At 42.7% G+C, this 19,685-nt stretch overlaps 1 protein-coding gene across 1 annotated transcript in view; it reads right to left on the bottom strand.

The window, feature by feature from the left end:
- Positions 1–19,685, bottom strand: part of rbpjl (recombination signal binding protein for immunoglobulin kappa J region-like) — a 74,073-nt gene that overhangs the window by 3,432 nt on the left and 50,956 nt on the right. Inside the window, exons 7-11 of the mRNA XM_051948069.1 lie at positions 15,741–15,878; positions 11,344–11,456; positions 7,964–8,104; positions 7,629–7,784; positions 7,093–7,196 (exon numbers count right to left, since the gene is read on the bottom strand). Of these exons, the coding sequence (XP_051804029.1) occupies positions 7,093–7,196; positions 7,629–7,784; positions 7,964–8,104; positions 11,344–11,456; positions 15,741–15,878 (652 nt within the window). The remainder of the gene's footprint in view (positions 1–7,092; positions 7,197–7,628; positions 7,785–7,963; positions 8,105–11,343; positions 11,457–15,740; positions 15,879–19,685) is intronic.

Below are 19,685 nucleotides of genomic sequence, written 5' to 3'. Positions count from 1 at the left end.
GGTAGTGTGGTGCATTAAAATTGGAGGGGAATTGTGGAGTAGGAAAAGTACCCCCCCCACCCCCACCTACCCCAAGGGATGTGTTGTGTGCCCTATGTGTATATTTACAAGTTGTATTGTGCGAAGCTAGTGAAGTGATTTAAGAGGAGCGATCAACGGGGCCCCACCCAGCCAGGCGGAGGGAGGTGCGCGCGTGACTGTATAAATAAGGCTTCACCGAACTACTGCATCATCTGATTTCCGGCGCTCTAGGAGCCTATTCGTTGCACTGATTGGTTGTATACCTACCCAATTGCTGCAGAGTGATTTGATAGACAACCTTTTAGCCCGCCTCCCTCCCTGTCGAGAGTTCCTAGACCCTTGTGTCTTCAGACCTGGGTCTAGCGCGGCTAGGCTAGCAGTTTTGCGTAACATGGGATCTTTAAGTGATCAGGTCATTGAATTTACAATCAAACACAAAACAATACACTAAAAGTTACACTTGCAAACATAAAGGATATGTTGGGTTTAGCTCTGAATTTGTTCATTACTAAAAAAGACCTTGGGGTGTAGCCAAAATATTCATATTTGTTTGGTTTAGTTCTGCAATTTATAACACTTTAGGGTATTATATTCTGGTGAAGTCAAATTTTATAAAAAAAATTTATAGGGCTTCAATCACAAATATGTGAATTATCAAGTAAAATTACACCATAAATACAACAATAAAGTCTTAACTCCAGTATATATAGTTCCGTATGTCCTATTGATTTGTTTGGAATTTGCTTTCATTATTTGTCTAATTTGACGACTGATTGTAAAGCAGTTTCCAAATGTGATAATTTTTAACAAAGCAAACCTTTTCACAAGGTTGTCTGAAGTTAACAAGCAGCAAGAAATACTGAAAAACAAACTGTGAAAGCAGATAATTGCCTGATCATGTGACAGAATAAACACAGCTGATGTGAAACGGTAGTGAGTCCTTGAGTATTTCATTCAAACCTACACCGTCCCTCTGGCTTGCATGGCTGTGAAGGATCATGTTCCTAATTGGCTGCAGCTTCTCGTACAAACAGCACATTGTGGATGACTGTGCTGTTTAAACAGCTTCTCCTCGATGCTGCTGCTGCTGATGGGAGGAATATTTGCAGAAGCCCGTGGCGAGCCGCTCTCAGCCAGAGACCCTGACTTATGATGCCTCTGCACTTTAGGTGTGGGATCTGAGGTGGGTTCTGACGTCAGAGGGGCTGTTTTGATTCGAAATGCGTCACATGAGATTCTGTGTGGGGGGACGCCTGAATGTCAAGTTTCTGCAGCGCTCTTCTGTAAATCACAGCGTTAGAGAGAGGATTGTTCCCAGAGAGCCAAGCTGAGCTCCTCTTACTGATGTCTGACGATAACATAAGCCCCTTTATGCTGCTCAGCTCCAGTCTTGGCTCAGTCTCTCCAAACGGATGAATACAGGTAAAGAGGAAAGTTCAGCAAATTGGATGTCATGAGTGTCAACAATACTTCTACTCAAAGTTGTTGGGAAAAATGCAAATCTTTTTACCCCAGAGATGTCAGGAATTTTGTAGTGAACAGATAAAAAAAATAAAAACTCAACTTTGACCCAGAATGAAGAAATGAAAAGGAAACAAAGATAAATGCATCCATTCTACAGCTTCTCTAAAGCGAAGATCAGTTCTCTTCCTATTAAACGTATTGAGAATTGAATGTTATTGGGTTTTGGACTGTTGGTAGAACAAAACAAGATACTTCACTGCAGAAAATCTTTTTTTTTCACAATTTCTACTTAGATATTAAAAAGAAATATTTACAGTGACTCTTGTAACTCCTAATTTACTATGATGGAATCATTGGAACATGTGTCTTTGTCATGAAAAACAAGTATGCATTCTGGTTCTTTTATAGATTTGTTATAAGTCTTCTGGAAAAACTACTGGTTCAAAAATATTTCAAGCAATTTGAATGATCAGTTTATGTTTAATGTTGTGGCAATCAAATTTTCTTAGTTTTCATGACCTCTTACCATCCTGTCAGTGATTATGATTGACTACAGCTGGTGACTCCTCTGAGTAAATTAAAGTTTAGCCAATTTGATGCTGTTACGATCCAACCTCTTGGGGTTAGCTGGATGCAACAGAAACCAGAGTGTAATTGGTTCAGGTGAAGGGATTTATTGCTTAGTGGTGAATGGAACATAAAAGTGATAACAATGAACACAAGACTGGTGAGTGTTGCTAAATCAAAGAACAGAATATAACCGAACAAAGGCTAACAGAGTTTTTCCAAACTTATCTAAACCCAAAACAAAACAACTAAACTCCCTCGCCAAACTTAAATACAGAAATAACACCCACCACCAGCAACAAAAACTAATACAAAGTGTGCAAAAACAAACTAAACAAAACTGGTGCCTCACATTCACACACATTGACCACACAGGTAACCAAGACTCAAAAGTGTCTGTAGCACTCACCAAGAGTGTCTACAGACCGAAGTGGTCTGTGGTACCCACCAGCCCAACCACACCTACCTACAGACCAAAACTCATCCAATTACAAACAAATGATCACACACTGAGAAGCACCAGGGAGGACTGGTCACAAATACCAACCTCCCAGACTAATAACAAGGTGGCAGACATATAGTCTGCAGGTGTGGTGATGGCTGCATTCGGTTGGATAGAGGCATAGGGGAGCTGGAGGGTGGCCCAATCAGGAAGGTCTGAAGGCGGGGTGAACAGGGCTGCAGTGCAGGTCGTCATCTCCAGAGCCGTAACAATGCATTTATTAGACTAAGACACAAACTCAACTGTGATGTAATCTTAAAGTGTAAGGAGCTCAGTACAAATCTGAAAAACTAAATAAATGACAAATAAGTTAGGAGCTATTTTAAAGCAGCTACAGACCCCAAAATCATCTGTTTACAAGTACAAAGTGCATGGTGGTGGTAGTATTATGCTATGGATCTATTTTGGTGCCAGTGGAACTGGAGCTTTACACAAAGTAAATGAATAATGAAGAAGGAGGATTACCTCCACATTCTTCAGGAAAACCTAAGACTATCAGCAGAAGGTTGAGTCTTGGACACAAGTGAGTGTTCCAACAAAACAATGTCCCCAAAAACACATCAAAAGTGGTAAAGAAATGACTAAATCAGGCTAGAATTAAAGTTTTAGAGTGGCTTCCCTTCATCTCATAAGTCCTAAGTTAAACCCATCAAGAACATGTAGACTGTACTGAAGAGAGAAGTTTGTGTCAGGAAGGTAACAAATTTAGTTCAACTGTACCAATTCTGTTAAGGGAATTCGTCAAAGATGTCACAGGCTGGGCTCAGCCCCGCCCCCTTGCGGCCGCCCATTCCCCTGCCAGTGTGTGGACCTTCCCCCTCCCTGGACTGCCGCGACCGGCCAATTAGGCTCTTAGTCTTTGAGTACATTACAAGTATCTGTGTATATCTTTACCACCAGTCTGCATTTGATGGTGTTTATCCTGGCTTTGCATTGAGTCCAAGTTAAGTTTCCCCATAGGGACAACATCCATATCAGGACACACTGTGACACACCATTTGTTTCATGGTTCACTTGTGTAGCTGCTATTTTCTGTCAGTTAATTGTAAGTCAAACATATTAATTTGTACAGGACATTCATGTGAAAATAAGAAGACTTTTGTTGAAACATCGCACATTTTATGGCGGGAAAATTCTTGCACAACGTGGCAACAAGTATGCTGTGTTTTATAGAAATTCCTCAACAAAGAGCAAGATAGCTGCTTTCAGAATCTGGGTCAGATGAAACATAATTTGAGTTAAATCTGCTTGGTTGCATAATATTTGTTCTGGAAGTGCCACTTAATATTTTTACGAGAAAATCTCATGAAAAATCTTTCTTGTCCTTCCTATTTAGGCCAACTTTTATGAGCCGCCAGCTTCACAGAGTCCTGAGACCACCACTAAAACTTTAATTTAACCCTTGTGCTGCTCAACTCCACACCTGGTGCCTCTGCAGCATGAGAGCAAATGGCATGAAACAGTCATAAATAAAAAGATAGGGCCTCTCAGGCTGATTGTTGACCTACAAATTGTCACTCACAAGATCAGCTGACATAACTTGAAACCATTGGTGGATATTTGAATGGGAAGAAACTAATTGAGGTCAGACTCAATAAAGTTTGTTCAAGTTTAATGCCACATTAAATTCTAAATATTTCAAAACATCATATGATGTTTTCCCAACTACAAACTTTTGTTCATCTACAGATGAACACATATTTTACTAAATGTGTTTAAGCCAGATATGGAGCTAGATGTGAATGACAGGTTGAATTATTTGACAGTGTTTTACCCCCAATGGTCCCTTTTAAAGGATTAAAGGAAACCACACAAAAGAACAACCGGGCAATAAAATGGCATCTGTTGGTAGGAGTATCTACAAGCAAGGCTGTAGTGGAAGATTGCTTGTAGACCAACCCGGTCTCACGGGGATTCGTGAAACTGTCACGTAAGTTTTAGTTTCGGTTTCGTGCGCACCAACACGATTTCGTCATGTTTTTCGTGCCGCTCACCACGAAATGTTTTTCGCTGTGGTAATCACATCTGAAAGTGGTTTATACCGGCGGATTCATGACGATCTAAGCTGTCCATCGGCGTATACTGCTTGTGTGATCGCGTTTGCGGCCGCCGGCCGCCGGACATTCTTGAAATTCCTATGCAAATTGGTAAGTGTACCACCGGCTTATGGTTAGGTTATGGTTAGGGTAATGGTTAGGGTTATGTTTAGGGACGATGTCATGCAAAATATAGCGTTGGATTCGCCACGGTTTTACATTAAAAATATAATATACACATTCTTTTGAAATACGTTCTGAGTGGCACGAAAAGTCCGCCGTTTAAAATACATTGGTGCGCATTTCGTGGTGAGCGGCACGAAAAACATGACGAAATCGTGTTGGTGCACACGAAACTGAAACTAAAACTTACATGACAGTTTCACGAATCCCCGTGAGATCGGGCTGTGTAGACATGTATTTAGGAATGGTCTGCGTGATCTTAACCTGTGTAGTGTTTTGTTGTTGGACTTCTGTGCTAGTCATAGGCTAAATTTCTTGATTCTTGAATCTTGACCATAACAAACACCATGTTCAAGCATAAAGTGGTTCATAAGTGTACTTGGTACCAGGTGTATCATCAGACCTGCGGCCATATGTCTCGGACACTTGAGTAAAGAGAGGAGCAGAGCTGTCAACTGATCACCACTTGGTGGTAAGCTGGATCAAATGGCGGCCAAGGCTGCCAGACAGACCTGGTAAACCCCAGCCTGGTAAAGGGCTGCTGCTGCGATAGTCGTGGAAACTACTCAGAGAGACTATGGAGAAGGACTTTCAGTTGACCTCAGGGAAGCTCTGGCAAACCCTTTGATGACTGAGGAAGGGGAGTCAGAGCTTTGCCCGGGAGGGGGAGAAATGCTGACCCAGACAACATGTCCAATGCAGAGGAGACAGAGCCTGAAGACCTGGGGGAACCTTCATCCATATCTGTGGTAGAAGTTGCAGAGGTGTTCAAGAAGCTCCTTGGTGGCAAAGTGCTAGGTGTGGACGAGATTTGCCCTGAGATGCTGAAGATTCTGGACGTTGTTGGAATGTCTTCCTTGACACATCTCTTCAGTGTTGTGTGGACACCGAGTACAGTGTTGTTGGAGTGGCAGACTGCAGTGGTGGTTCAAATTTTTAAAAAAAGGGGGACTGGACAGTGACTGCCAACTATTGGAGTATCACACTTCTCTAGCCTGGGATCACCTTGGGATCCCCAAGGAAGAACTGGAAAGCATTGCCGGGGGGAAGTGGAAGAATATGGATGGATGGAGACATGGATGGCGGTAACTTGCTGTCAAGCTTTGTTGCATTAACTTATGGTTGTTTCTTTTCATAATAATCTAAATAATTTCAACAATGACAAAGGTTTGTAAAAGGTTAGTTAAATCCAGTCCCTTTGCCTGTAAACTTTTAATGAACATGAAAATGAAGATTAAGCTCATAAAATTTAAAAAGATATTTTTTACAAGATGGCCATTTTGTCTGTAGCCACTGTCTATGTGATATTATTATTTAATATTTGAATTTTGTTGAACATGTTTCTCCAGTTCAGTTAATGTCACTCAGACGTTAGTCGAATAGACTTTTCCCACTTTGAAGATGAATTTGAAGGGACTAATCATCTGAAAATGACTCTTGGCCGAATAAATTGCAGTGTCCATTACCTTAAAGCACTGTACTGACTAAAGTATTTGGAAGCTATAGTGAGCTAAGTTAAATGAAGCATGAGCTACAGCAACATGACAAAATTATTTACTACTTCAGAAGCTTCTTTACTTTTGACATTTTAATTTTTTTATGTTTAATATGCTTAATTTTCTGACAAATAGCTGTGTTTCTAAAGTAATTCTCAAGAAAGTTTGAAATGAAAAAATCAAAAGTCACAAAAATGGGGCTTTGGGTGTAGGCTTACTTACACATAGCTGTAATAAATCAATCAGCAGGTTTGCAACTGAAAATCTATCAGTGTCATTACCTACTATTAAAGTAGTAACGCCACTATCACATTCAACAATGCAAAAGCATGGTGTTCGGTGGAAATGTGGTAAGAAAACAAAAAAATTAGGCAGCCCTTTTTAGTTTAAAACAAAATTGAATATAATGCAGTAATGACATTCTGTACTGCTTTCAATATTTATTCTCCTATAGATTTAGTATTTGTATTGTTCCTGTTAAGTCGACACATGCAGGAATATGTAAAAAATAATCTGAAATTCTTTTAGGGGAGTAAACTCTTTAAATGTGCCATATTTTCATTTCAATGATAAAATAATGAATTTTAGTAAATTTATAGACCTCTGGACTTTAATGGCACATTATGTCCTGGTTTGGAGGCATCTTTGCATCTATCCTCTGCAACTCCCTTGAGATTCATCCTGTTTACAGTTATTTATCAGTGTATTCTACTTCTATCCAACATCTCTGACTCTCTCCATCTCATCTTCCATGTTTGCATTGCCTGTTCACTTTAACACACCTCCTATTTTCCTCATGCCTTGTTGTCTTCTCTTAACTCACTTGAACATTGTCTCAGCCTCATTGTTGCCAAACCAGACTTTAAGATGAGGACTGAAGTTTTCTCCGTGGATCTCCAGCATGGCGACATGTCCTCCACCGTTAACCTGCAGTAACACACAGACACACACACACAGCATGTTTAATTGTCTGACGCAGTATTTTTCGCACATGGCCCCCTTTAAGGACTACAGGAAACCAGGCAACAGACCAGTATGCTAATAAAACTCCATCTGTCTGTATGCAAAGGTAGACTTGCGCTGGAAGTCCAGTTTCTGTGAGGTGGGTGGAGTAAAATCCATGAATCATAAATATACATGATGTTCGGGGTGTAAAATTTCAAGAAAAAAAACTCCATCAGCAGGTTGCCCTTGGTTTCAATGTGGATTCCCAGTAAGTGAGGTTTTAGATTTGTCTTTAGTGCTTCTCACTTTGACAAGCGTCTGTTTTAAATTTAGTCACAGCAGAACAGAAAAGACGCAAGAAGCATAAGGAGAGATTCTTGTAAGTCTTTGCAGTGGTCTGCTCAGGAAACTCACCTCTAACCCTGTGATAACTGGAAAAGGACTAACTGGTGTCTGGATGCAGGCCAGGCCCTGGTTAAAGGTGAATTCCACTGCCTCAACACCGATGATGGTCCAGCAAGATCCATCGTTCAGGATCACTCTGCTGGGGTCTCTGACACTAGATGGAGCCTGAAGGAAAGGATGGAGGAGATGTTAGAAGGAAGGGGGACAGAGACAATGTGATTAGTGTCATGAGGCAGGGATAGATGGAAGGATTAGAAAGAAGAACAGAGATGGACAGAGCAGGTATAGAACCGAAAAAGAGAGTAAACACTAAGAATGGAGGAGAAAGAATGAGAGAAACTCACCAGGTGCTGTATGATGGCGTCATTAGATAGGCACAGATAGGCATGAGGATTGTCTCTGAACTGAAAGGCACATTTGTGGAGCTGAGAAACAGGTTCATCCACATCTAAGATGGCGTGCTGCTTGTTAACCTTCCGAATCACCTGAAAGCCACAAAAATCTTAGGAAAGTTTTCATAACTCCAAACAAAATATGTTCTGTCATGACAACAGGATCATTGTGGGTAGCTCTCCAATTTCTCATTACTTTAACAAATACCGTGTTCCGTGTTCTTGCCATGCCTACAACTCCTGGAGCTGAGGTTGGATTGGACCAGGCTGAACTACCACTCCAATTCTGGTTCCAGCTGACATTTAAAAAGCTCATTCATATTAGGAGAAGTTGAGCTGCCCAGTGGACATAGTGAACATTTGTGCTTGTAGTTAGTGTGCGTGTGGGGGGTAAAAAGCTAGCGTTTGGGTTTTGTTAACTCATCAGGAGTTATACTTAGAGTATTTATTGTTAGCAGTCAGGGTGCTACAGCACTGTATTTTGGTTTAGAGATGTTCTGTGTATTATGTATCCTTTATTTTCTTTCAGCTTTTGTAATAACTTCAGAGTAAATTTTGCTTTCAATTATGTTTTTTCTTTGATTTCAAGGGACCTATTTGCTTTTAATCCCCTCACTTTTTGTACTTTGTTGACCATACCTCCTTTCAAAATAAATCCCGCCTATGGCTCAGTGTTTCGCTTTCTTTTGTTACTGTCTAGCTACCCTAGACAGCTAGGTCGTAATACAGGTATATGATCATAAACCAAAGCACTGAACACATTAAGATTCTGAAGCGATCCAGCATGGGGATTACGATGTCACATTTGTGTTTTTGAGCAGTTTGTGGCTGAGTGTGATGCAGCTGGATAGGCATCTGCAGATCTTTGGGAATGGTTCTCTCCCAGAACATTATGGCATGACCCTGTCAGGTGAAGAGGGCAAGTCTATCCTCATTACCAGACTATTTCCAAGTAATGGGAAGAGGGATCGTGAGAAAAACCATAGATTGGGTGCAGTTTCTGCAGTGAGCTGGTTGCTCTAGTATACGTTCGTGATAACGAGGAGTTGAGTTGTGTGGGAAAGCTCTCTATTTACCAGTTAATCTACGTCTACACTCATCATCATCATGTCAGCTCGTGAATTTTTGTATTGAGGCTGTCAGAACACTAATTTAAGCAACTGAAATGAATTTTTTTCCAATGGGTTGCTTAGCTCATTCTCCAAAATCGATTGAGAACTTCATAAAGTTTACCTTGCAGATGTACAGTAGAAGGGGAAAGAACTTTAAATCCAGCATAACTCTGGCTGAGATACCACAGTTGGAAACAGTAAACTGACAAAGTGAGCTAATAATTCAGTACTGAGATGTTAAAAGGCATACAAACTGTACATCAATCAGTTGACTGAAGACTACACAGTGATTTATCCTCGGTATCTCCTAACTCAACATATTAACACACTTAAGGACACACAGAATACCAGACACTTTGTTCGTCTGCTGATGCTACTGAACTGTTCGGTCCACCCTCTTCAGACCCTAAACACTGACCACAACCAAAAATCTGAGCACCATCACACCAACAACTTAGCAGAAAAAAATTCTCTATCTTCAAACAAACCTTGCAGCAATAAGCCTCAACTAGAAAAACATATAGAGGCTTACAGTGTGGCTGTACCTTCACCATGGACCGGCAGACCAGCAGCTGAAGTTGTTATGACAGCAGTTTAGGAGGTGCAGAGAAGGGTTCTGCTCAGCAAAATATGAAGGGTTCTGGTCTGTCTAAGTGTAACTGAAACTGGATGATGGGAGGAACACTAACAACGTTTTAAGGATTAGCAGGTTATGTAATGACTGCACACACAGCTGCAGGGACGGTACTTATACTGATTGGCTGTGGTCAAATAATCAGGCAGGGCATCAAACTGCAGAGATTTTCTTCCTCTATGGTCATACATTTGTCGTTCAGGACTTCGTAGTGATAAGAGTTTGCAGTGTCAACGTTACTTAGATTATTGGTGAATCAGAAATATCAGCTAATTCTGCACTAGTGTTAGCCTAGCCGCGCTAGACCCAGGTCTGAAGACACAAGGGTATAGGAACTCTCAACAGGGAGGGAGGCGGGCTAAAAGGTTGTCTTTCAAATCACTCTGCAGCAGTTGGGTAGGTATACAACCAATCAGTGCAACAACTAGGCTGACGTAGTTCCTAGAGCGCCGGAAATCAGAGGATGCAGGAGTTCGGTGAAGCCTTATTTATACAGTCAATGGGTGAAGCTCAAGTATATTACAGACATGTTAACAGAAAGATTATTTAGAGTCAGCAGAGAATTAAATTTGTTGCCATGGGTTGTCTAGCACGGCTAGGCTAGTTGTTTCCGGTTGTTTCTGTCAGAATCGTCGCGCCTCTGTCGTCACTTCATTACGCCCGCCTTCTGACTCTACACTTCATGGTGATTCGTCGGCCAGTTTTAGGAGCATCCAACCTCGAGGCTTATGGAGGGTAACTAGACCCACCCTGGCGGAGATTTAAATTTGTTGCCGTGGGTTGTCTAGCGCGGCTAGGTTACACTAGTGTTGCACTTCACAAACAAACAAGGTTGCATCAAAAGAACTAAGAAATTAGCATTTTGCTCAAGGGCACTTCAGCGTGGCATAAGATTACAGTCATGAGGATTTAAGCGCAGATTCTCAGAGTATTAGCAGGATTTTCTAAATTCCTCATGGTTATTGTTTTAATTTCCTGAGATGAGCTGAAGGGACCTAATGTTAATTACCCTGCTAAACACAGTTTTCCAGAATCTCTCCAACAGAAGTGAAGAGTGTAAAGTTAGCGTGACACTTGGAGCCATATGAACTACATTTATGGGAAATACAGTACGCTGAAATACCAGAATTCTTCTTAAAGAGTCTGCAGCCATGCTAGCAGTGCTTTTGAGTAACACACACCCGTCAGAGGATCATCAACAACAATACGGTCTTTCCTGAAGGAAAGATAAATTTCAGTCCATCCAGATGTTGTTTTCCTCTGGATGAAGGTGGTTGGTCAAACATCTGGCCAAGGCTCGAAACCTCACTCTGGTGGGACGTGTCTACAGGATCCATCACTTCTTTCCATTCATTGTCTGTGTTACAGCACTTGTCCACAGAATAAGTCATTTCATCGCTTCCTGTTCACTGAATATGTTACATGAACTTTACAAGACATACAATACATTCACAGTGTGTATACGTATAGCACAGTACATTTACATTAACCGTGCTATAAATCTGTGTGTGTGTGTGTGAAGGGGGGGGGGGTGTTTGTGTGTGTGTGTGTGTGTGTGTGTGTGTGTGTGTGTGTGTGTGTGTTACCATGGGAGGCAGAGCTACTCCAGACTCAGCACACACTAACTGGACCACACAACCGTAGCAGATGAAGCCTTCGCTCAGCACAAACCCCGCTTGCTCAGCACGCTGGCCATCCACTAAACACACACAAAAAAAGTGTGTATGAATATTTACACATATGAATGGACAACACACACACTTTTTAGATGGATGGTTGAAGTTTATTGTCTGCATTTTACAGTTTTATCAGTTCCCATAAAATAACTTCTAATTATTGCTGCAATGACTTCCTTTTCTACAAACAGATGAATGCAGACAAAAGACGGTGTGTGTGTGTGTGTGTGTGTGTGTGTGTGTGTGTGTGTGTGTGTGTGTGTGTGTGTGTGTGTGTGTGTGTGCGTGTGCGTGTGTGTGTGATAGTAGAGAGGATACAGCGCTGATAGATGAATGACTGAGGTTTGGTGGTGGGAGGTCTGTGCACATCGGGCTCTGTGTTAAATAAATAACCTCACAGACCTGTAGACGGTTCTGCCAGACATGTTTGAGGAAAACGCTGGTGAAAAACCACTCACACACTGACTGTATTTATGCAGGGTGGCCAAGCAGTGAGAGGAGCTGTCTAGTGACTGGAAGGTACAAGTTTGAAGTCAGCGACGGCCGCCGTTCAACAAAGACTCAGAGCTCCTGATGGTGACTCCACCCTCCTCACACCTCAGATATATGAAGAGATGACCGTCTACTTCACAGTTTAACAAAACCGAAACATATTCGCAGTGATGTTGTATTTTTTAGTCACATTTCTTCCCTGGCATCCAACCCAACATGCACAGGTCATCTGAAGAAATGATAAAAATGGTTTAGAGACAGTAAAAAAAAAAGCACATTCATAGCTCCAGAAATCTAATCTGCTGGTCAGCAGTGACTAATCTGCCTCCACAGAATAAAATCCTATACTGCTAAACTACATTATCAATTACAGTTACAAGGAAACATAAAGTTATTCAGAAATAAACTCAATTTTAATCATTTTAAACCTGTCAGGTGATGGGAAAGACAGCCAGTTTGAAAAATCTACACAGGCAGACTTAGGAGGCATTCAGGATGGGCAGAGGCATAAACCAGCAACCAGACCTTCATGCAGGAGTTCAGATTTTAACGTCCCATGATGGTTAAGAGACCATCTGTCTTACAATTCAGTTTAGTTTTCTCTAATTCTTCACTTTCAGTTTCCACTCACGGTAAGTTTAGGAAAATATCACGCTTTGTTGCACACTTGGTTAAGATTAGGCACTAAAATTATTTGGTTAAGGGTAATAAAAGTTTTATGGTTTGGGTTGAAATGTGACCCTTTCAGTAAATGTTTGAAGCTTCTCCTGGGTTGGAATATTAATAGAATCTAAAATCTCTTAACCAAACATCCATCCATCCATCATCTCTACACCGCTAATCCTCGTTAGGGTCACGGGGGGCTGCAGTCTGTCCCCCTCCTCCCCATTCTTCTCTTTACTTTCCTGTCTGTCTCTAAAATAACTTCTCTAACAAAGCCAACAAAAGGCCAAAAAAAAATAAAAAGTAATTTCTGTATATGAGAGTTACACATCAACATTTCTTTTCAATGAAAACAGTCCCTTCATGAAAGTGAAGGGGTGAAGTTCCCACCCCAAATCCACCCACCTATCTGCTACTTCCTGAAGCTCAAGCACACCAGCTCACCCACAACTTTACTCAGAAGCTGTAAAATTAAATCAGAATGGCAAATTGTAATATTGTAGTAGTTCAAACCAGTTCCAAAGAGAAAGAATTATACAGAAAGTTCCACCTTGCAAATTGACAGGACTGGTTCTTTCAGGGGGCTGCATGATGGATTGATGGTTAGCACTTTCACCTTGCAGCCAGAAGATCCCTGGTTCACTTCCCTGGAGTCTCCATGTTCTCCTGTACATGTGTGGGTTTTCTCCAGGTTCTCCAGCTTCCTCCCACAGTCCAGAAACATGCTGAGGTTAAATGGTGATTCTAAATTGTCTGTAGGTGTGAATGTGAGTGTGATTGTTTGTCTCTATGTGTAGCCCTGTGACAGACTGTTACCTGTCCAGGTGTCTCCTGTCTTCACTTTCAGTCAGCTGGGATAGACTCCAGCCTCCCATGACCCTGATGAGGACTAAGTGGTGTACAGATGATGGATGGAGGACTTTAAGTTTGTTACATATGAAACTCTGAAAGTGTTTTAGACACAGCAGTCTCAAGCTGGAAACACTGAGTCATGCAGTTGACTGCTGATTTCACTCATGGTGTGACATGCACGGGCTGCACAGTAGAGTAGTGGTTAGCACTTTCGCCTTGCAGCAAGAAGATCCCCGGTTCAAATCCCGGGCTGGGCCTGGGATCTTTCTGCATGGAGTCTCCATGTTCTCCCTGTGCATGCGTGGGTTTTCTCCGGGTACTCCGGCTTCCTCCCACAGTCCAAAAACATGCTGAGGTTAATTGGTTCCTTTAAATTGTCCGTAGGTGTGAATGTGAGTGTGATTGTGTGTCTGTATATGTAGCCCTGTGACAGACTGGTGACCTGTCCAGGGTGTCCCCTGCCTTCCCCCGAGTCAGCTGGGATAGACTCCAGCACCCCCTGCACGCTAGTGAGGATAAAGCGGTGTATAGAGAATGGATGGATGGATGTGACACGCAGCATATAAAAAGCACTATATATTGACATGTAAACAAGGTAAGAAACTTTAACCTGGCAATAGCCAGATTAATAATTGTGTAGTACTTGATAGTACTCCACAATATCAATCTGGGACCGCTCCATGTAAATCCGTTCGGAGGAAAGAGGCACGGATTGGACAATGCAACAGTATGTCCTGCCTCTGACAGGTTTGTTTTTAGCCAATCGCGGGATCTTCACAATGAGCGGAGCCAATTGGTAGATTAAACTCTTACCAAAACCCGTTGGTAAAAAAGCACAAACATCTTTACCATCCAGAAATGCGCAAAGAGCCTCTCGTTGTTCTTCCTTCAAAGAAGCAATAGGAGATTCGGCTAAAACTGACTTAATAGCAGCATCTACACGATCGTTGTCCTCTGTTGCCATGTTTGTTTTGATCTACTGGCGCTTGGTGTCGTCTAGAGTGCTGTCGTCTTCACACCCGGATGTCCCGCCCCACACATGAATACTGCTGCGTGATTGGCCCGTGCCAACTTGGCTCTGTACGAACAGTGAAAGCGGGAGCGGTACAAGATGCTTTCTTGAGAGATTTGTGAACTCACAAATATCGCGAGAAATCAACTTGCTGGCAAGGTTAAAGAAACTTTATTTCAATTAGAAGGGGTTGTGACAGAAAAATTCCTCTTCCCTTTCGAGGTCTTAATGGGCTTTAGACAGGCAGACGCTGCAGATAGTCTATTCTGATGTGACTAAGCAGACTAGCTGTCTCCATGCCAGTCTGTCATCTAAGTCTGACCTTCTCCCATCTACAGTATAAACCCAAGGATCAGAGAGAATCCTGAGTGCTGATACTGGCCCTGCATGTACTGCTGCTCTGTCAGTGTCACTTCTGACGTCAGTACAGTCACATGACCTTAACCTGAGTCATGTGAGTCTCCAGTGTGTCTCTACGTGTCTGCCTCTTCATATTTTCTCAACATCACTGAACTTCCAGAACAGTAGTCTTGGATAGCAAAATTCTAATTCAAAATCTTGGTTTCCAAAATTTTTACAACATGCAACAGAAGGATAGCGGCGCAGCAAAGTGTAGAGCGATTGGCTTCAGCCTCCAGCAGCATGTTTCTATCTCTGAGACTTGCTGTGTGGATACCTGTGCTACTGCCATTGCACTGTTGTATCCCTGCAGTTTGATGTGGTAAATACTGTTGTTTGTTAGTCCTACTTACAGTGTCTAGTGAAGTCCTGGTGATATTATAATGATAATGACCTTTCAAAAACAAAGTTAGAATGTGCTTCACATTAAAAAGTATACTTAAAATAAAGAACCAGAACTTTAAGGATCAACATGACAACAGCATTCAAATAAGTTCAATTATTCCATCAATTATGAAAAACTAAAACTTCAAACTTAAGAGTGAGTTTTAATTTATAGATTTTAAAGACAACAGTGAGTTAATCTGTCAGACATCAAAGAGATGGAAGATGGAAGTATGACGTAGACCTCAGAGTTTCACCCTTTGTTTGACAGAACAACAATTTTCAGGCTTACATAGAATACATGTTGTGTTGTTGGGCTGTATTAGCATCATATGCTAAAGTCATCATGGGGTTTCTGGATTCTACAAACATTTCCAACCCTCTGTTCTTGATTTAAAGTCAAACACTCAAATCACGCTCTAACCACATTATGACTTTCCTAGTATACAAGGCATATGCCTGTGTGTGAATATACTGTATAGTGAACACACACACACACATTTACCCATGGTGATGGTGAAGGCCGTCCACTGTCTGGCGCTGGCTATGAAAGCTCCTCTGTCCACGGAGAGGTAGCGAGTGCTGACTGTCTGGGAGCGTAAACGGTTGAACAAAGCTACCCTGGAGCACGACGAGATGCACACTGAAAATACCCAGACAGACACAAAGACACACTGTATGACACACTATATGACACACTGTACGACACACTGTACGACACAGTACATCAGGACTCTTCTGAGTGTGAGAATGTGGGTTTAATGCTTAACCTGTCATTTGAAGTGAGACACAAAAATGTGTACCTCAGTCCTCCAGTTCATGGTTTCTATTCTGCTATTGTGTTTGGTTCGGATGTACATCTGGACTGAGGTTACGCACATTTACTTTTCAATGTCATCAGGACACCAACTTCCATCTCAAACTTAACAAATTAAATGACTAAAACATGGTTTCACTTGTACAATAAGGTACACTAGCGTTCACTTAGAAAGCTTTATTTTTAAAAAGAAAAGCATTTTTTTTCAATGAATATACCATTAAATGAATGATAAATCCAGTGTAGACATAGTTAATGTGGTAAATGACTATTGTAGCTGTAAACAGCTGATTTTTAATGGAATATCTCCATAGGGGTACAGAGGAACATTTCCAGCAACCATCACTCCTGTGTTCTAATGCTACATTGTGTTAGCTAATGGTGTTGAAAGGCTCATTGATGATTAGAAAACCATTGTGCAACCTTTTGACCAGTAGTGTATAATAATTCTGGATCAATTGCAGCTGTAGAGCAATAAAAAAAATTAAGTGATGCTTTAGTGGGTTTCCTTAAAAGCCACCTTGCAGATCAACTCCTTCTTTTGTTAGTCGTAAGGTGCAGATGACACAAATAGATGTAAAATAAGGGAGAAAGACCAGTCAGAAACTGAAGCATTTTGTTTCATAACTGAATATAAATTATTCTGATATTCTGTTCATACATGTTCATTTTTATTAAACACTATATATAAGAGGCAGAGGACTACTTGTGAAAATCTCGAAACAATTTCTGGGCATTTTTATTCGCTCTGGGCTCATTTTTCACTGCAGTATGAAGTACTGCAAGTCTATGGTGACATACACTCACCAGCCAATTTATTAGGTACACCTGTTCAAATGCTTGTTAACATAAATACACTGCTCAAAAAAATTAAAGGAACACTGAAAATACATCATATTTCAATACGGGGAAAAAAAATGGATTTTAGCATTGATATGGACTGGTTAATGTGTTAGGAATGAAAAGTGCCACATTGTTTGATGGAAATGAAAATTATCAACCCCCCCAGGAGGGCTAAATTCAAGACACCCCAAAATCAAAGTGAAAAACTGATGTGGCAGGCTGGTCCATCTTTCTGAAATTCCTTGGCAGCAACTCAAAATGGTATTCAGTAGTTTGTATGGCCTCCATGTGCTTGTATGCATGACTGACGATGTCGGGACAAGCTCTGAATGAGATGACAGATGATGTCCTGGGGTATCTCCTCTCAGAACTGGACCAGGGCATCGCTGAGCTCCTGGACAGTCTGAGGAGCAACCTGATGGTGTCGGATGGAACAAAACATAATGTTCCAAAGGTGTTCTATTGGATTCAGGTCAGGTGAGCATGGGGGCCAGCTAATGGCATCAGTTCCTTCATCCTCCAGGAACTGCATGAGTTCTCTTACCACATAAGACTGGGCATTGTCCTGCACCAGAAGGAATCCAGGACCACTCAACCAATGTAGGGTCTGACAATGGGTCAAAGGATTTCATCCTGATACCTAAAGGCAGTCAGAATGCCATTGTCCAGCCTGTAGAGGTCTGTGTGTCCCTCCATGGATATGCCTCCCCACACCATCACTGACCCACCACCAAACCGGTCATGCTGAACATTCTCCACGGCTTCTCCAGACCCTTTCATGCCTGTCACATGCGCTCAGGGTGAACCTGCTCTCATCTGTGAAAAGCACAGGGCACCAGTGGTGGACTTGCAAATTCCTGTGTTGCCAGCTGAGCACCACGGTGCCAGTCAGCGAGCACAGCAGGCACTAGAGGACGCTGGGCCCTCAGACCACTCTCAGTAAATCTCTTTCTGATTGTTTGATCAGAGACATTCACACCAGTGGTCTGCTGGAGGTCATTTTGTAGAGCTATTGCAGTGCTCATCCTGTTCCTCCTTGCACAAAGGAGCAGATACCTGTCCTGCTGATAGGTTGAGGACCTTCGACAGCCCTGTCAAGCTCTCCCAGACTAACTGCCTGTCTCCTGGAATTTCCTCCATGCGCTTGAGAATGTGCTGGGAGACACAGCAAACCTTCTGGCAATGGCACGCATTGATGTTTCATCCTGGAGGAGTTGGACTGTCTGTGGAACCTCTGTAGGGTCCAGGTATCGCCTCATGCTACCAGAAGTGACACTTACCCTAGCCAAATGAAAAACTAGTGAAAAACAGTCACACAATATTGGGAAGGGAAAAAATGTCAGTGGCCTTCACCTGTAAACTCATTCTTGTTTTGGGGGTTGTCTCATTGTTACCCCTCTAGTGCATCTGTTGTTAATTTCATGAACACAAAAGCAGCTGAAACTGACTAAAAAGCCCCTCAGTTACTTACTTGACCAGATCAGTATCCCACATGTTTCACTGATTTGATGCAATACTTAGATTAAAAAGTGTTCCTTTTGGAGGGGCTTCCAACAGAGATGGCCCGACTCAACCGACTCCGGCGCCGTGCAGGAAGCCTCCTGCCCAGCTGGAATCTCCTGTTCCGGTTCCCCGCATTAACTTTCCCTATGTTCCCTCTCCCCGCCAGGCTCCAGCTGCTGTGGACGCTGCTTCCAACCCACAGGGGGCTCCTCAAATGCCAGGACAGGAGTGCTGGAGGTGTGGGCAGCCTGGACACATTCGCTGAGAATGCGCACTCATGGAGGTCGGCCAAGTGGTTTGGGTTGCCAGCACGCCAGCACCCTCTCCCGGTCCAGGAGGGACATACAGCGTTCTGGTAAGAATCCAAGGGGGTATACACTGGGCTATGGTGGATTCGGGCTGTGAACAGTCCCTGATTCACCAGAACATCGTTCGACCCCGGGTATTGGTGGAGGCATCCTGGGTGGGGATAAGATGTGTGCACGGGGATGTTCACAAGTACCCTATTGTGCCAGTGGAAATTAAATTTAAGGGGGAAAAAAAGCATATTATAAAGGCTGCGGTTAGCTCCCGCCTTGCGCACCCCATTATTTTGGGCACGGATTGGCCTGGGTTTCATAGAGTAGTGGGGAAATGTGTGGGGGTGCGTTCACGAGGGGTAGAGATGTGTGATATGTGTGCTATGCTCAGTGGTGATGCGAGGTTGCCCGACACTGCAGAAGGGGAGGGGGGATCCAGGAAGCCTCGTCCAGAGGCTCCACGGGTTCCTGCCCTCCACCCCATGGAAGATTTTCCTCGGGAACAGTCTCAGGATGATACTCTGCGCTCAGCTTTTGACCAGGTGATAAAGATTGATGGTCAGCTGGTGCATTCTGACACAGCACTTACATATCCACATTTTGCGTTGATCAGAGACAGATTATACAGGGTGAATCGTGACACTCAGACACAGGACACCCAATTGTTGGTACCAAAGTGCCGCTGGGAAACTGTTTTCCAGGCGGCACATTACAACCCAATGGCTGGTCACATGGGGTATGAAAAATCACTCGACCGGTTTATGGCCCAATTCTATTGGCCTGGCATTCGGGGAGACGTATGCCGGTGGTGTGCTTCTTGTCCCGAATGCCAGTTGGTTAACCATCCCACGAGCGCCTTTGCGCCCATTGCCGCTGATGGAGGTCCCTTTTGAGAGAATTGGCATGGACCTCATCAGGCCATTTCACTGGAGTGCACGAGGATATCGGTTTGTGTTAGTCCTAGTGGATTACTGGACACGATATCCCG

The sequence above is a fragment of the Acanthochromis polyacanthus genome, chromosome 5, assembly GCF_021347895.1.
Source record: "Acanthochromis polyacanthus isolate Apoly-LR-REF ecotype Palm Island chromosome 5, KAUST_Apoly_ChrSc, whole genome shotgun sequence".
NCBI classification, from domain to species: domain Eukaryota; kingdom Metazoa; phylum Chordata; class Actinopteri; family Pomacentridae; genus Acanthochromis; species Acanthochromis polyacanthus.
This window is presented reverse-complemented; position numbering and strand designations above follow the sequence as displayed.